The sequence below is a fragment of the Xiphophorus couchianus genome, chromosome 20, assembly GCF_001444195.1.
Source record: "Xiphophorus couchianus chromosome 20, X_couchianus-1.0, whole genome shotgun sequence".
Classification (NCBI taxonomy): Eukaryota; Metazoa; Chordata; class Actinopteri; order Cyprinodontiformes; family Poeciliidae; genus Xiphophorus; species Xiphophorus couchianus.
The window spans coordinates 12534695-12552711 of record NC_040247.1 but is presented as its reverse complement, the minus strand read 5'-3'; the positions used below and the strand labels follow the sequence as shown (position 1 = coordinate 12552711).

The 18017-nt window shown below is 39.9% G+C and overlaps 2 protein-coding genes across 4 annotated transcripts; one reads left to right on the top strand and one right to left on the bottom strand.

The window, feature by feature from the left end:
• The first annotated feature begins 1734 nt into the window (after window positions 1–1734).
• On the top strand, window positions 1735–12125 carry slc45a1 (solute carrier family 45 member 1). 3 transcript variants are annotated; one of them, XM_028004034.1, is made up of 10 exons: window positions 1737–2016; window positions 2583–3023; window positions 3112–3204; window positions 3843–4067; window positions 5400–6286; window positions 6375–6528; window positions 6622–6798; window positions 6916–7121; window positions 8256–8481; window positions 11460–11554. In XM_028004034.1, the coding sequence occupies exons 2-10, from the start codon at window positions 2603–2605 to the stop codon at window positions 11486–11488; spliced, it is 2418 nt and encodes an 805-aa protein (XP_027859835.1). In that variant the 5' UTR covers window positions 1737–2016; window positions 2583–2602; the 3' UTR covers window positions 11489–11554. The 3 variants fall into 3 exon arrangements, with proteins under 3 accessions (XP_027859834.1, XP_027859835.1, XP_027859833.1); XM_028004032.1 differs by having other exon boundaries at window positions 1742–2016; window positions 8256–8378; window positions 11460–12125; XM_028004033.1 differs by having other exon boundaries at window positions 1735–2016; window positions 8256–11554.
• Window positions 12126–14264: 2139 nt separating this feature from the next.
• On the bottom strand, window positions 14265–16817 carry LOC114135928 (parathymosin). Its single transcript, XM_028003640.1, has 5 exons — window positions 16605–16817; window positions 15941–16024; window positions 15512–15575; window positions 15241–15314; window positions 14265–15146 (listed from the first exon to the last, which is right to left on the bottom strand). The coding sequence occupies exons 1-5, from the start codon at window positions 16653–16655 to the stop codon at window positions 15075–15077; spliced, it is 345 nt and encodes a 114-aa protein (XP_027859441.1). The 5' UTR covers window positions 16656–16817; the 3' UTR covers window positions 14265–15074.
• Window positions 16818–18017: the final 1200 nt, after the last annotated feature.

Below are 18017 nucleotides of genomic sequence, written 5' to 3'. Positions count from 1 at the left end.
CGACATGGAGGTGGTCGACCTCTTGCTTAGATAATTACACTAAAACTCAATTAGTCATAATGAGTTGGCTATAAGAAGTGGCCCTGAAGCCACTTCAATGTTCCTGCAGAGACTGTGAATAAAAAGCAGCCATTTCAGCTGAAGGACAGTGTGTCACTGTCGGCTCTTAAAATACCCTCTCAGCATTCATTTGACATTTGTTCTGGAATAGTTAAACATGTTTCTGTTATTGTTGCTATTTTTTGATGTGAAAATATACATGTAATAATGTAAAACAAACATTTTCAAGCGGAACAATCTGCAGTAGCATGACAGAAGGAACCCAGGAATAGATTTTTTTGTGTCCAAAGTTTCTGATTGAGGACAGACCCTCACATAAATCATGAGCTAAAAACAATGAGAACAAAACCACAATGAGAATATGTACTGCTTTATCTATGTTCACCAAAACGTCCTGCTGCTTTCTCTGACAAAAAGTCACAATTAATCACACAAGACCTTGCAGCCATACGTTTTAAGTCAATGTGAGGAGGAACATGCTGAAGAAAATAGTGTACTGTGAATTTCAGTTTTGTGTTTGTGCCACAAAAACATTCAGAAATTTGAGTTATTTCTGTTTATTCTGTAAGATTTTCTGCTAAAGAAGCAGCTTTTTAAATAATCTTTCAAAGTGGCGACAAATGTATGTGAGCATAGAACAAAATTCAAGTTATAGACATTGATCAGTTTTGTTGCTCAAACTTCACATGCTTGTTTTTGTGATGGTAAGACAGAAAATACGTTTTTATTACTGGCATAGCCATAGTGGTTCCTAATATTCCTGGCCAATAATAATAATAATAATAATAATAATAATAATAATAATAATAATAATAACGTAAAACTGAGCAGTTCTGTTCTAGAACAGTTCCAACAAATAAATGTAATAATACATTTTCACTTAATATCTGCAAATAATTTATCAATATAGAGAAGGATTGATCATACATTGGTATATTGACTTTATAGCTGAGCTTTTTTTTGTCCTTTGGCTGGAAATAGTTAATTATTATTTCTGTATTTTCTGTAAATATAGAATATTGAATAGAAGATTTTTTTTTTGTCATTTCTTTCAAAGAACAGCAATGAAACAGTCATTGTTTATTTTCACCACAAACCAAATTAATAATAATAATTATTATTCAGTTAATCAATTGAAAACTGATACTCTGGGATTTTTTTAAAGAGTTCTATAGGTTTTGTGGCTCTGACATTTTGTATATTATGACTGGCTAGGGGCAAAATGTAAAAAGTTTCTGACGTCTGGTGTCGCTGTATGGAAACTTATTGGCTCCTCTAACATTGAGTTTAAAGAGTGTTTCCCCTAGCCCACACCGTCCTCCTCACTTTGCATGCTGACAAAATAAGTAAGAGTCTTCATCCAGTTCCTAAAGGAACTAAAACCTCTGATCAATGGGAAAAGAGAAAATTATAAAATAATAAATGCATTGTTATATTTATTTCACATAAATGTAAATTTTTAAAAGTATTCCTGCATCAATAATTTTATAAAACATTTCATAAAATGGGTTTTCCACTCTAAATAGGCAAAATATGCAGATAGATAGATAGATAGATAGATAGATAGATAGATAGATAGATAGATAGATAGATAGATAGATTTATTCTAGATGCCATAAACGGATGCTGAGGCGTAGTAATCACGCAGAAGGACGCACTCTGCGTGGACGGCCAGATGCGTTTGTGCTGCTGATGTTGTAGGGAGGGGCATGACGTCACAGGAGAGACCGGGAAAGGAGGCGAATGGGGAGAAAGGAAGAGGGGGAAGGAGGAGAAGGGACACAGGAGAGAGGGAGAGCGGGGGGAAGACGCATCAAAGGAAAACAAAGCAAAAAATAATGACAATGATAATAATCATGACTCCTGTAATTAACACTACGTCTCTTTGCACACCATAATGGCTCCACTGTTTACCTACACAGTGTGCCGCAATAAATGACGAGCCGCCCCTCGAAGGTAATTATCGTCTTTCATCTCTGCACGTCTTTTAAAAAAAAATCCTCTTACACACGGTCGTGTGGTAGTGTTCACCTATAAGACCTTTAAATGCCAAGTCGAGAAAAATGCAAAGCATCATTTGCGAAGATTTCGCGAGCAGACAACCGACCTAAGGCTACGTGAATACCAACAATCCGCATATTTTTAGATATTCGTTGAATCGCGACCGATGGTGATGCATTATCCCCCTAACAGTCTCTGCTTTGGCTCCATTGTGTACGACTTTGTCTTCCTGCATGAAAAATTAAAATGGAAACAGGCGTCATGAAAGCACTGCCGCAGAGTACACTGCTGTATCAGCCGCGGAGAGCACATGGGCTCTGCGCACAACATGCGCACTGGATGCAGTGCGCCCGCTGATCACTGCAGTGTCCTCTCAGCAGCTGTAGCTGGAATCACCATAAGCACCAAAACACACTCTGATCCAAGGCTGACCCCTCAGATGAAGGTTTAAAGCAAAACACAAGTTAATCACGTCTCAGTTTCATCTTGCTGTTGCGTGTTATGGTGTCCTTATGCTGCAGTGCACTCCAGCTTGAGAGAGATGTCATCTCCAGGCATGGGGACCCCCACAGACCCTCTCTTGGCCAGTCCAGGAGGGAGGTCATCCTCAGCTCAGGAAGGCCTCTGGAGGACCACGCTGCCCAAGACGGCCAGCTTCCCGACATCCACCACACGGCACCTCAGTCACAGAGCCAACAACTTCCAAAGACAGCCGAAGCGTAGGAAGCTGATACGACCCTCACCGCCTCCCCCGCCCAACACGCCTTGTCCCCTGGACCAGCTAGACCTCAGCGAGCTTCCCCCCAGACGCACCTTCCAGGAGCTGCTCTTCAACGGCTGCATCCTGTTCGGGATTGAGTTCAGCTACGCCATGGAAACGGCCTACGTGACCCCTGTTCTCCTACAAATGGGCCTCCCGGATCAGTTCTACAGCCTGGTGTGGTTCATTAGTCCCATTCTTGGTGAGTGCATCACAGGGATGTAACAGGTTAACAGGTTTTTCACTTTCACAATAGACTAAAAATCTTGCTTTCTGCGTTTGTCTTGAAGGATTCCTTGTTCAGCCTCTTATAGGAGCATGGAGTGATCGTTGCACGTCCCGGTTTGGAAGAAGGAGACCTTTTATTTTTGCTCTGGCTGTAGGTGAGACATGCTCAAAGAACAATACAGTGATCCTGCTTTATATTGAATATTGGTCAAAAACAGAGCAAAAAAAAAAAATCATAAAAATCTACCACAGTCCAGAGATTCATCTCAACTTTTAGGCAATTTCTTTTGCAGAAAATGCAAAAAAAAAAAACAACCTCACATACATTTCTATAAAGACGAAGTAGTTTTCTGTGTCATTGCCAGTCTATATCTTTTTCCAGCTTTATGGAGTTTAGAGTAAAAGTACACCACCTGTTGCTGCACACTGCTGGTCAGCCATGGAAGAGTCAGATATACAGCTCTGGAAAAAAATTAAGAGACCACTTAAAATGATCAGTTTCTCTAATTTAACTTTTTATAGGTATATGTTTGAGTAAAATTAACATTGTTATTTTATTCTATTAACTACTGACAACATGTCTCTAGAAAGTTGTATGCAAATTATTACTGTAGCTTTAATATTCATTATGCCAGATTATTTTAACTACAGGAGGAGTGCACATATAGATATAATGTTTTAAAATAAATATATATATTTTATATTATCTCATACCAACCTAAGTATAGATAACATACACCAGTTTCTAAAAATGTAAGAAATGTTGTATTTTTTCTGCTTTTCTTCTATTCAGGGGCTTTAGTGGGTCTGACCCTGGTTCTGAACGGACGAGACATCGGGGGAGTCCTGGCCGACACGGCATCAAATCACAAGTGGGGAATCATCCTGACGGTGTGCGGCGTGGTCCTGATGGATTTCAGCGCCGACTCGGCCGACAACCCGAGCCACGCCTACATGATGGACGTGTGCAGCCCGGAGGATCAGGACAGGGGGCTCAACATTCATGCATTACTAGCAGGTAATAAAGAAAAAATATTTTGCTGGTGTGGTATATGTTGACTTTTTAGACTCAAGCAGAACAATAACAATATAATAATAATATTGCAATAACAATATTATTTATACTCTGATTTAAAGTTGTTCTTGCTCTTCCAAGAAGTTTGTTTCTGGTGTGAAAGGAGAAGTAACTTTTCTGGTTTTACTTAAGGTTTCACAAAAACTTGCATCAATTATTATTTATAATCTTCTCCATAACTAGTGGAAAAGCTTTTTGTTGGCAATCAAACGCTTCTAGTAAACACTGGCCAGATCTTTGTATATCTATTTTTCTTCTACTGCTCTCAGGACCATGACGTTCTTGTAAATAACATTTTTAATCTCAACAAGTTTTTTATTCTGGTTACATAAAGGTTAATTGAAAAAAAGAAAAAGGTCTTTGATACTCAAAGGCCTCTTTTCCATCACCGTAATCTTTAGCTCGATTCTCTAAAGGATCTGACCGGGTCACTCCAAATCATTAATACTGGTTTCAGTCAGAAGAATATTTTTTTTATGAAATGGTGTTGTATAAATAAACCAAACTGAAGTGAATTCAAACATGTTGTTAAGATCTATCCAGAGGTATGCATAACTTTGAATGAGTATTGATTTAAATAGCTTTATGTTACAAAACAATTGAAATCTGAAAAGTGTGTCTTTTTTATCTTACTTTGTTGATTTGTAAATACATTGTTTATTTTTGCACTGTTTTTATTTTAGTTTTTAAAATGACTAGAATTTGTGCATAATTTTAGCTGTTTTGTCAAAACACTTCACATAGAATAAATAAATCAGAAATTCTGATCAAAGTTACTCAGTTCATATGTAGTTTTTTCACAAAATATTTTTATTACTCAATACTTTCTATGATAAGGCTTTTTACTTCTACTGAAGTAAATTATTCTAAAATAAGGCTAGTTTTAAGTACAATTTTTTTTACTACTGTACTTATCTTCGTCTGCTAGTGCATGTATAGTACATAAATCCACATTTCTGTACAGCAGACAATGAGCAGATATAAATGATCTAAATTATATACCATTATATAAATTTATCAGTTGATATAGGAAGTGTAAAGTTCAAGATGTTTGCCAGGTGGTTGCAAATTTAGACACGGTAGGTGAAACATTTCACATAGCTGCGATTTGTACCCCATAAAGTTGAGTACAAAACAAAACTGGTGAAGCAACTAAATGTCAGATCCTCGTTTAGTTTGTTAAATACATGTAAGACACAAACAACAGCACCTAAAAGCAATAATTACTGTTTTAACTGGAGTTTCTTACTTTCCCCTCTCCATTCCCGCGCTCAGGACTGGGAGGAGGATTTGGCTACATCGTAGGCGGCATCAACTGGGACCAGACGCAGTTTGGGAGGTCCATGGGGGGTCAGCTCAGGGTCATATACCTGTTCACCAGCATCACTTTGGTGTTCGCCACCGCCATGACTCTGATGAGCATTCCCGAGAGGCCGTTACCAAAGAGCCAACCAAACAGAAACTCCAGTAAGAACCATCTGAAAAGCCCCAGCCTCCCTCTGCCTCCGTCTCCTCCCGTCCCCCCTGGAGCCGGTCTGGGGCTGGACGAAGAGGACGAGGATGGACTTTACAGCTACAGCTTTCCAAAGTCTCATCAAGGTAATTCTGACCCCTTGGCTCACTCTTGCAGCGCCAGTGCACGCCTGTGTGCCGGCCTCACCAGCCCCATATCGCCCCTGAGTCCCCTCACTCCAAAATATGGCAGCTTTATAAGCAGGGACAGCTCACTCACTGGCATCAATGAGTTTGCATCTTCGTTAGGAACCTCCTACATAGACAGCGTGCTTATAGACTGCTACACAGGCCAGCAGACGCCTCCAAACCTGGCTTCAGGCTCCACTGCCATGCCCCTGCCTACAGGAGAATCCCCTCCCTCTGAGAAGGCGGGTAACCCCCCTGCAGGGCAGACCGAGGCTGATGGGGGGTCCCATCCAGCTGAAGAGGCTCAGGAGGCAGAGGGGCCTCAGACCAAGGGAGATGCACAAACTCAAGGCGCTCCTGCGGACACAGCCGGGTCTCAGTCAGGGGGCGGGCTGCACCGGGGATCCTCTGCTGGGATCCTGAAGAGGCCTCAGAGTCTGGCGCTGATGGAGGAGCCCACGGCGACGCAGATTGTTGGGCTGGAGAACGGGCGGAGGAGAACAGTGACTTTCAGCCAACAGGTCAGGAACTCTTTCGCAGGCTGTTTATCTGACAGCTACCATTGTGTTTTAATTCTAAACTACATGTTCTTGCTTTTCTCTGGATCAGGTGGCAAATATTTTGCTAAACGGAGTGCGATACGAGAGCGATCTAAGTGAAAATGTGGAGACAGGAGAATCCCAGATGTCCATGAAGCTGCTGTGTATAGCCATCTACAGAATGCCTCCCTCTCTGAGGAGCTTATGCACTAATCATTTTTTAGGTGAGAGTCATTAATCACTAAAAAAAACCATTGTTATTTTGAATTTCTTGAATAAATTAATGTTTTTTTTCTTTCTTTTCTTTTTATTTTCAGGCTGGTTGTCATTTGAAGGTATGCTGCTCTTCTACACCGACTTCATGGGTGAGGTTGTGTTTGAGGGAGACCCCAAAGCGCCGCACGACTCTGAAGCTTATCAGCGTTACAATGCTGGCGTCAGCATGGGCTGCTGGGGCATGTGCATCTATGCATTCAGCGCTGCTTTCTACTCAGGCAAGCAGTGAACTGAACAGTTCACTTTTCATGCAAGAAAAATCTTAATGTGATGGGATTTATACAAAGTAACGTCTGACTCTTGCTGTTTTTCTACGTCTCTTTTACAACTTGCAGCCATATTGGAGAAACTAGAGGAACGTTTCTCCCTACGCACTCTTTATTTTTTTGCCTACTTGGCATTTGGTTTGGGCACAGGCCTTGCAACGCTATCCACCAACCTCTATGTGGTGCTTTCGCTCTGTGTCACCTATGGCGTGCTCTTCTCCTCTCTGTGTACGCTGCCTTACTCTCTGCTGTGTGAATACTACCAGAGCCCTCAGGTAAGCATCTTCTGTTGTGCAGAATGTTTTTAAATGCTATAGCATCAAGAACTGTTTAGTTAGAAATTAGATTTATTTTTAAACCATTGTTTTTTTTTCTCTCAGTCTGCATAATATTACATTACATTTGGTGCACATATTTTTATTTCTTGTGGCTCTTTTTACATTTGTTGACATACTACAAATTTGATTGAGCTCATTTTAATTATTTTATTTCTTGACACAGTTTACACTTTTAAATGTAATCCACATATTTGTAATACGGTTAAGGTCCATGACTTTTATTGTGCAATACACTTACATGTTAATATTATTTATGGCAAACCTGTGCCCACACCTGTTGTTTGGAAAATTGTAAAGTTTTGTATTGTAATATTATTCCACCTTGAGTAAAGAACAGTTTGAATGCACCAAAATGCAGAATTAAATTGACATTGATGCTACCAGGGTGTGTTTGTAAACCTTTGACAGGAACAGAAAGAACTTCTCCAATGCACAACTTTCTTCTATATGAAATGTAAAAAAACATGGAGTGGCATCAGAGTTTCGTGCTCGATGAACTTCTCTTTTATCTTTGGCAAAAGACCACAATCTGTTTCTCCCTCTGGTGTTAGACACTCTCGTTTTGGTTGTATTTACCCAGAATGCTCTGAACTGTAGTGCGCTTCCTACTTTTTGAGCATTCTCTGGTGCGTTTAGCATCCACATATGCATTTGAAAACGCACCAGAATTCATTTCAACCGAATGAGACCTAAGTTTTTAGGTGGACCAAAGTTTGCTGTTTTTAGTCTGCATCAGAATTCACATCTCCCCAAATAAACTGGACTTTCTTGGCACACAAATTAAAGTTCGATTAAAACAGACTAAATGGGGCTGGTGTGAATGCGCTCCGGATCTGAATCACAATCATTCTTAGTCACACATAATGCTGCAGGGTAAAAATGGATACGTGTCTTATGATAAAGGCCTACCTGTTGGTGGGCTGCAAACTAAAGTCTGAAATGCTCTACAATTAGTCAGATTTATATTTTATTGCACAATAAAAGACAAAAACTGCTGGGTATAGTGTGTACAGGCAAGACAACGCTATTTTTGTTTATTTAACTCAATTCAAATTTTATTCTGTCTTGCAGTTTTGCGGCTCGTCCGAAGAGGGGACCAGACGCGGGATGGGGGTGGACATCTCTCTGCTCAGCTGTCAGTATTTCCTGGCACAGATCCTCGTCTCTGTGGCGATGGGACCTCTGACCTCACTGGTGGGCGGGGCTCAGGGGGTGATGTACTTTGCAAGCCTGATGTCATTCGTGGGTTGCCTGTACTCCTCCCTCTGCGTGGTGTACCAGCTGCCCCCCCCTGAGGGTGAGCCCCCCGAAAGCGAGACCCAGCCGTTACTGGCGCACATTTAGCAAAGCCTCTTCATTCACTTTACCCTCACAAGAAAAAAAAAAAAACACACAGAACGCCACGCGCTCCCATACCGTCGCTCGGTGTGCGAGTGCGTCTACCTCCGTAGCGATGATAGTGACAGACACACTGCACATCCTGCCACACACTGTTTCAGCACAGCTTCACAGATTTTACACTAATCCGCACTGCTCTACTCAGAGCCAGACAGACAGACAGACATTGGCCACAACTCCAACAAGCATAAACATAACCAGTGTTCCTACAGTGTGTGTGCCCATGCTTTCTTTCCTGAACTTTCTGCAAATGAATGTGACGTCGTCTGTGAATGTGTGTGTGATTGAGCTGAGCTCTGTTTGTCTGATTCCGTACTGCATCGTTTTGGTGCTGCCTGTTTTTTTTTTTTTTTTTGGTGTTTAGGATCACAGTGTGAATCAAGCTAACCACAGCTTTTTCCCTCTTTTCTTTCCTTTGATCAGTTGCCTAACATCTGCATGAGCTGCTGCAGTGTGGTCTCTCAAAGATTTTTTTGTTTTTTGGTCACGAGGCCTAACTAATGTCTACCTGCCTGTTTCTCTGAGTTAGAGTACTAATAACACACTTCAGCAGGATTTTCTTCACTGAAAGTGCTGCCAGTGGCTGTTCACACTGTTAAAATTCACATAAATCTAAGAGCTTTTTCAGGACAACAATTTTTTAATATTCACCAGAATACTGAGTGAAGTGGTGGCCAAAGGTTTTGTGACTGAAGTTTCTTTATTCTACAAACTTTATTCAATGTTGTTTGATCCTTTAGTCAGATGTTTATGTTGTTTACTGAAGTTTCAAAGGGTTATAATATTTTACATTGAGTTTTGATCCATGCAGCAGTTTCTTATTGCTTTTGCCTTAAAACTGTCATCCATTCTGGTAGATTTATGGCAGTGTTTTTAAACCAAAATGTGACTGTTCACCTTTTCCCCGTTAGAAAAGTTGTATTTTTTCCAGATGCCCCTAATAATCCTTATGGGTCTTTATCTGAGAATTTCACTTTAGCCCAGAACCCTGCAGTCCAGACGGTATATTGTGCAGAATCTCAGCCTGTCCTTGTTGTATTTGTTTGTCAGTTGTCACTGCTGTGCTGTCCGTCTGAAACCCGGCAAGAGTCCAATACTATAACTTCTCATTCAAAAAACACTCGAGCCTTTTCATAGCTATTCCTGACTGAGCTCTCCAGTGGTGGTAATACAATACCCTCCTTGCCGCAAAAGGCAAGGCAAAAGACTAAAAGTTGGATGAGAAACTCAAATTTGCCTGCTTGTCATTCATTCCTGAGCAAAATATACATTGTTGGCAACCCCCGTCCCTTAAAGCTACAGAATGTAACTTTTACAAAAATATGTGTTTTACATATTTGTTCAAACTGTCATCATGTCGTGACAGTATAGTATGAGACAGATAGTCTGTGTAAAGAGAAAGGTCCTCCTCCTAGTGCTAGTATTGACCTCTGCAAAAACCAATCAGAGCACTGTCAATCATGTACGCGCTGCTCAATGTGCTAATGGTGGAGAAACAACTTACAGAAAAACAGTTTATCCACCATTATCAGTAGTCATGCTAACTAGCCTGAACATTGGTGGCTAGCTGCATGCGTAGCAGAAAGAAAAGGGGAGGATGTGAAGGATGTCGAAGATGATTGACAGCGCTAAGACCCTCCCCTGGCTCTGATTGGTTGTTTCTAATGGAACAGTGTAGCTGTGCAGATGGCAGCAGGGAGAAGGCAGAGGAGCTTGATTTTTTTTTTCACATATCTGGTTCAAACCATACTGTTACGACATAGCGACAGTTTTAACAAATATGTAAAAAAAACCAAAAAAAAAACCTTTTTTTATAGAAAAGTTACATACTGCAGCTCTAAATTTTGAGATTGGGGTTGCAATTTTTTAAGTGCTTTGAGACCACATTTGCTGTGAATTGGTGTTTTCACAAATGGTCGGTTTGGCTTGTCTAGCAGCAATATATTTTGCAAGTAATTCTTTATATCCAAAGCACTTAATATTTCCTTAAAGATTAACAAAAGATTTTATGTGAAACAATAATTTTCTTTTAAAACAACAATCTTGCTGTTCTGATTCAGATAGAATCACAAAGTGATGACTTTAATAACAATTTCTTCAGGAAAGTAAATATTTAGGGCTCCTGGTAACATCCTAGACTCCGTGCAGATTGCCACCACAAACACTGGGGCAGTAACGGTTGAGTCAGTCTTAAAACTTTTGGCCACAACTTTACATGTTTCTACGATGGAGTATTAGGGCCACAGTAGGAAAATATGAAAAATTAAATTGCAAATAAAGTCATAATAGAATACACTCGTATGAGAATAAAGCCATAAAATTACAAGAATAGACTCATACAAGGATAAAGTCATAATAGTTTAAGATAAAGTCATAATACTACAAGAATAAAGTTGAAGTAAGACAAGAAGAAAGCCGTAGTATTACGACTTTACAAAGTCATACTATTATGGCTTTATTCTTGTAATATTATGACTTTATCTCAAAATATTATGACTCTTTTTCTTGTACAAGTTTATTCATGATATATTACAACTTTTTTCTCATAATTTTATGACTTTGTTCTAGTTATTTTATTTTTCCTTCGTATGGCCCTAATACTTGGTTGTATTTTCCCATAGTTTAGGAGGGCTTTGCACTGTGCATTTTAGCAGCAATACATATATTTCTATTAGTCTGGTCTACAATTAAGACTTTCACACTGAATTTTGAGTCAATTCCAGCTAAGAATGGAGTCATCAGATGACTCGCAGTACTTTAACAGACCCAGAGAACAGTGTTGTGGGTCCTCACTAAGCCACGTTACAGCTCTCTGAGCCGTCAACGTACTCCCGGCCATTCCATTGTAATAATGACAGTGATTCTTGTCATTGTCAGGAAGAGGAGAAGTTGAAACTGGGGTGTGAAACCAAGCAAAACAGAGGAACGGCAAACAGAGAGAAGACTCATGTGGACTGTGGGACGGACGGCGTTAAAAAAAAAACTAAGCAACCATGGGGATTTGCAGAGCCAGCAGCGAGTCCTTCCTTGTCATCGTTAGGGTGCATGCTTAAAATAGTAGGCTTCTGCTCCACCGGGCTCAGCCCATCATTTCTGTATAAAAACAATCCCTCGGTTGTCTGCAGAGGTCTTCATTGGAAGTTCTTCATCCCCTTTAGATCCAGAATAACTCATCTCCATCAGCAAACACATTTAAGTTGTTGTTGCATCTGCTGTGCCATGCCAACTTTCCATAAGGCAGAAACTATGGTAATGTAGAGCCTTTTATTTTGACGGCTCCACTGAGAACCTCAACCTTCAGGCGCCTCTGCAGAATGTCAGTAACTGCCTACTATTGAAGCCTCCTGGACTGAGCTGATCCCCGCCACGCTGACGTTTCTTAGGAAACAGTAACTGTCTGGATCTCGCTGTTGCAGCTTGCTTGAGGAAGAAATACAACACACTTTGTGTTATATGGTACCTCCTTACTGCTCAATGTCAGCATCAATGTAAAAGCTACTTTTATTCAGGGCTCAGTTCAAACTAAAATTATCATTTTTGCCACTTTTGACTCCTGTGTTGGTTATTTTTCTCTGAGTGAAATTTTAATAGATGATTAGAGTTGCATCTAATTATGAGGGTATATTAGTGCTGTCGTAGATTGAAAAAAAAGGTTTAAAATTTCCATGAGATTAATCTCTTTTCTTGAAAAAACAAGAAAATTCCTGAGTTTCGAAGATTGATTTTTTTTCTACAGAATTTCTCAGATTAATTTTGCTACAAATTTCGAACATTTTTCTCGCAAAGTTTTGACATTTCAACCTCAGGAGTTCCCAAGTTTTTTCTAAATGGTAAATGGACTGAACTTATATAGCGCTTTTCCTGTCATTTTGACCACTCAATGCGCTTTACACTAGAGTCACATTCACCCAGTCGCACTCACAAACACACACACATTTATACACCGATACGCAGATCGGTAGGCAATTTCTACAAAATTTCTGAGATTAATCTCCAAATTTCAGTTTTTTCTTGCAAAATGTTTGACTTTTCAAGCTTAGAAATGTTCACGTTTTCTTCTAAAATATTTCTGAAATTAATCAAAAGCTGAGTTTTTTGTGTAAAATTCACTGCTCTTTTTCTACCTGCCATTGTAAACTATAGCATTATCCAAAACTTCATTTCCAAAACAAAACACTACAGTAATATTTCAAGTGGCTAAGTTATGATTAAGGATTATTCCTAATGAAAACCCAGAATAAAATACCAGAATATTACATAATACCAATATAAGAGACTTTAATCCAGAATTAGGTCATGACCTACACAGTACAGGGAGGACTGCTGACTTGACAGTTGTCCAGCACAGTCATTGGGAGGGTATGTGAGAAAAGGTCATCGCTGCAGAAGCTGACGGCTCAGACTGCTACATCAGAGTGCATTAGTGGGAGGTTTAGGGGAGGGAAGTCTTGTAAAAAACCCCCACAGTTTTCAGGAAATTTCACAAGGCCTGGAGTCTATATTGTGAGGATATAAACATGTTTATTTCAAATGTATTTAATCAGGACGGGACATAAAACAATGTTACAATTCAAATAAACCTTTGTTCTTTGCTTAGGCCCTCTAGTCACAGGCAAATTTGAAGCCCTGGTTCCTGGTGAAGCTTATTAGAAGTAAGTTTAAAACTTATCATACAAAGAAACATATTTAAACAATAGAATAAGACTTTAGTTTATTAAAATAGTAAAATAAGACTTCAATGAAGAAAATGTCCAGAGCAGTGGACATGTTTCCATGTTCACATGCAGTATTAGTTTGTTTGAGATATTCTTTCACTTAAGGTGTAATGGCTCTATTCAAAATCTGAGATTTTTAAATCATTTGACTAATCACCTCTAGGACAAACTTGACATAAAAGAAGAAACAACTAAAGCTCAAACTTAAATGGCTTTTGATCTAAAACCTACAACACTTGTTTGTACAAGTTTTACATCACAGATTTAAAACAAATTAGCTTGTTTGCTCTTTGTCAGTTATGCGATGTTTTAGAAAGATGGGATCAAAAACAACTCAGATATTTAAAATAATCTCCTTCTGGATTTCTATAAGGATTACCATGACAAAGAATTTTGGTCCAATTCAAGGACAAACATCTCACTTTTCAAAAGTCCCAAATTTCTGAATTTAAAATTACTTTATTGAACTGATTTAAATTTTCCATAAAACAGGTTTTTATGAGACCAAAATAGGACCTGTTTTTTCTATTATTTGACTGGTTAATGATGGTACAATTCAAAAGCACCCAAGAAAACTTAAGTGTCCCTTCTCCAACACACCTGAATCCAGTAAGTGGCTCGTTTATGGGCTTCTGTCGAGCTTAACGTCGATAAAAGGATTCAGATGTGTTGAAGCAGGGATAAATCGATGAGGATCGTGGATGCATGCTCTGACTGGAAGCTGAAGTTCTAAAGTCCACCACCAGGGGGAGGCATAGCTTAACAGGAAGCTATTGATTGCTTGCTTGCTTTTAGTTCCATTACCGAGAGGGAAATTATCCCTGCCGCTTCCTGTCTCTAAGACAGCCATTTTCCATGTTAAAAGAAAAAAAATGTGGGTCAAATGACATCACCAGTTACAAAAAAAAGAAAAATCAATTTCAGAAAACTGATCTGCTAGCATACACTAATAGGACAGACACGCAAGTAAAAAGACAAATTTATTTCTTAATCAGAATATACAAAGCAGTGGCTGAAGTAACCAAATGCCATTCTGGTTATGAAAAAGGCGGTCTACACAGAAGTGGGCTACTCAACCATAACATAAAACTCGTTGAAAATGCAAGAAAAAAAAAGTATAAATGGTACAAACTTGCGTGGAATGCATACAGAACAAATGACCAAAGCCTTAAGATTTAAGAGGGGTTAATTAACATTGCAAACTCCTGCCTCCACAGGAAAGAAAATGGTTACACAATCAGTGGAGGTGTAAGAGACAGCCCCTTTACTCATTTGCACCATCTGTTATGTTAACAGGGCAGGCAGGAATTAAGTAGCAGCTTAACACAAAAATTGACACCTCGACTAATAATGCCAACAACTGTCTATTATCCCCTGCTTAAAACTTATCTTTGGTCCTTTTAAGTGTATCTGAGAGGTCAACATGAGCCTTGAGGGTGAGCAGCTGCCTGTATGTATGAATCACCTGGTCAACACTTGCATAGAGATTGTGCTTTAAAAGACTGATGTGAAACGTCAGGAAATGAAAAAACTGATCTTATGGCGTGGCCCGACTTGAACAAGTAGAAAAAAAAGCTCATTTTCAAGACCAATAAATAACATTTCATAAAAAAGAAGTATGCAGGGCCACTACATCTCAAAGACTCCAGTGCAATGTGAGAATATGGGAGCAACCAAAAGGAAAATTTCTATCGAAAACATAGAAAGCACAAGCTCTACGAAGCAATGTTGACCAGACTGGTAGGACAGTGCCGCAAACAAGTAGCAGGGTAAAGACTTAAGCCTCCACGTCTGCTTCTTTTGAGTCGCCATTCTCCTCTGTCTTCTGCTTTTTTGTCTCGGCCTTGTCCTGAAAGGAGAAAAACAGATTTAGGAGATAAGCAAAGCTGCACGAATCACCATATTACTCAAAGCAATTACAACTCGGCCTCATGACAACTCACCTCCTCCTCTTCAGCTGCACGCTTCACCGGCTGTGCATCGGTTTCCTCAGCAGGGGGCGCCGCCTCCACATCTTCTGCAAAGACAGGGGTGTCACATCATAAATTACACCCTTTACGACCTATATCCAGGTAAGCACTTGCTCGGGGTGAACACCTAATCGGAATTCATGCATCAGGGGCAAAAAGAGATCAGAGGAAACATGTCAGCATTTCAAATCGGAAATTTGAAATTTTATTTATATATATTTTTTTAAAAAGAAGTGCAACATACCAGCTCCATTCTTCTGCTCCTCCTCTGTAATTTCTTCCTTTTTGTCACTGTGCTCAGCACCATTCTGCAAAGAAATAAAACAAAACAATTTTAACTTGTTTAAAATGGAATTAAACAGATCCCAACCTAGTACATGTAATCTCCTTTGGGGGTCACTTAAAAAAAACAAGGGGAAGTGAGTGGAGGTCTTGTTACCTCCCCAGAGGACTAACTACCAAGCAGTGAGAAACCACAGGCTAGAGAGGCCAACGGAGACGTCTAAAAAAAGGGGTTGCTAGCTGCAACATCTGTGCCATTTCACAACCCAAACAAAGCCTGGAGCGGAGGGAGCAGCTGAGCAGGAGGGGGAGCCGGGCGAGCAGCGACACCTGCACGACGAGGGGCGCTAAGACAAAAGGCCATGCGGCGGGGTTTGTGTCTCAGACTCACGGTGCCATTGGCAGGTGCGTCCCCGCTCTCGGTCGACTTCTCCTCCTCCTCCTCCTCCGCTGCTTCTTTCTTCTCTTTCAGCTCCTACAAAATAAGAGCACCGAGTCAGCGCTTCACTCACGTAAAGTGCACTCGTTCAAACACAATCTTCTTTCGACAACCACCAGAAGAAAAGAAAAGAGAATCACAGTTTGAAGGACACAAACGGCGCACGGTGGATAACTGTTTATAAAAGAAAGCGCTTCGGTCCCCATGCCGCGCAATGTGAACGCGCTTCGGCTTCCCGCCCACAGCAGCTCCGCTTCACCAGCTGCACCGTTTCAGCCGCTTTGTCTCCTCGAAGCGGTCCACATTTGCGCATTTTTTGTTTAAATCTTAAACACTCAACAGGTTTTCATAACAGAACATCGACAAGAAATGACCTCCATCGAACATGGACGTCGAAAAAAAATGTATTTTAAGGCAGTAATTTATGAAATACACCTTTCGTTAAGTAGTTCCTCGAGTTAAATCAAGTAATTTTAACACTCACGCTTTATACAACCTGTCCAGTCTGATTCACTAAAACTGTTACGAGCTTAAAAAAAAGTTGGCTAAATCTTTTTTTTTTTTTTTTTTTATACACGACACTTCGAAGAAGAGATGGAAACTGAATAAGACGCACCTTGGCTGTAACCTCTGTGGTGGCGGTTGTATCAACAGCTGTATCGGCCATGGCTAGTTTTTGTTATTTATTTTATATAAATATAATCCTGTTGAGAAATATTTTTTTCCTCGGTCTCGTTGCCGTCGAGTGCTTAGCCCCAAAGACACTGAGAGAGAAATGATGTCTTCCCTTCTCCGCTCTTCTCTCGGGCTCGTTGAAAATCCACTCTCGTTGGACGCCACAGCTCGATCTGCCACCTGATTGGTTGAAGTCGGCCACTGCGGTCAACGATTGGCTGAGTCTCATGTCGATCACAACTATGAGGTCCGCCTTCCGAATATCACGTCGCTGATTGGTCAATTCTTTTTAAAGCGCTGTTGTATATTCTTTAACTAAAAATATAAAAATGAGTAGTGTTTTCCAGTTTAAATGCGACCAATAGGCTGGAGTCAACAGTTATTAAAGTTATAATACTCAAATGATCTTTTACATGTTTGTTTTAAGTGAATACATTGTTACAAGTATCCCTACCACATGGCCAGAGGCAACATCTTTTGTCTAAGCGGTCTGTTCTGCAGAAATAAGGTGTCAAATTACACACGAAATAGCAGGCAGCCACTCCTCCTTTCCATATTTAACTCTTCAAATGTGCACCAGATTAAGTGTGCTTATACTCTTTGCAAGACCTGATTATTGCTCCTGCCAAAACAATTAGCAAAATTTCTACATCTTTAATTTATTACGCTGCAAATTAATGGGCAACACAATTTCTGCACAACCTGGGGGATAAACATCCGTTTCTAAAAAAAAAACGTGTTACATTATTTAGCATCCCCTTAGTCCATTAACTTGGACAATAAATTGCTGTTATCTGTATTTACAAACTGCTAAAGCATGTTGCTGCATGAATGTCACTTGGATAACAATAAATATCAGTAAGATTTTTTTAAAAATAAAATACAAGCTGAAATAATTAATGAACAATCCTATTTTTGAGTTTACTACAGACAGTCTTCACTTCATTTTTCAATGTTGTGTACTTTTCCACTGATTTGCAAGCAGGCAGAAAGCAAGTATCTTTATTTGGCAAGAAGATTTTGCACTAAGGACTACTGCATAGTAATTCAGCCACAAATTTAAACACGCTCTAAGAATTTCATGTGGTAAATCAACACAAACATGAAGGTTTGATGTACCAAGAGTATCACACGACTGCAAAACTACCAAGAAATGGGGATCAGTTTTAAATGACAGACCTTTGAAGCTTCGAAGGTCTACTGCTCAGGTAGGGAAATCTGTTGACATGACACCTATTGGCTGTCCACGCCATAAAACAAGAGAGCCATTGTTGAAAGAAGTCACAATAAGCTCTGTTTAAAGAACTTGGCAAAGATGTGGAAGAATATGTTGTTGTCAGAACAAGCGAACCTT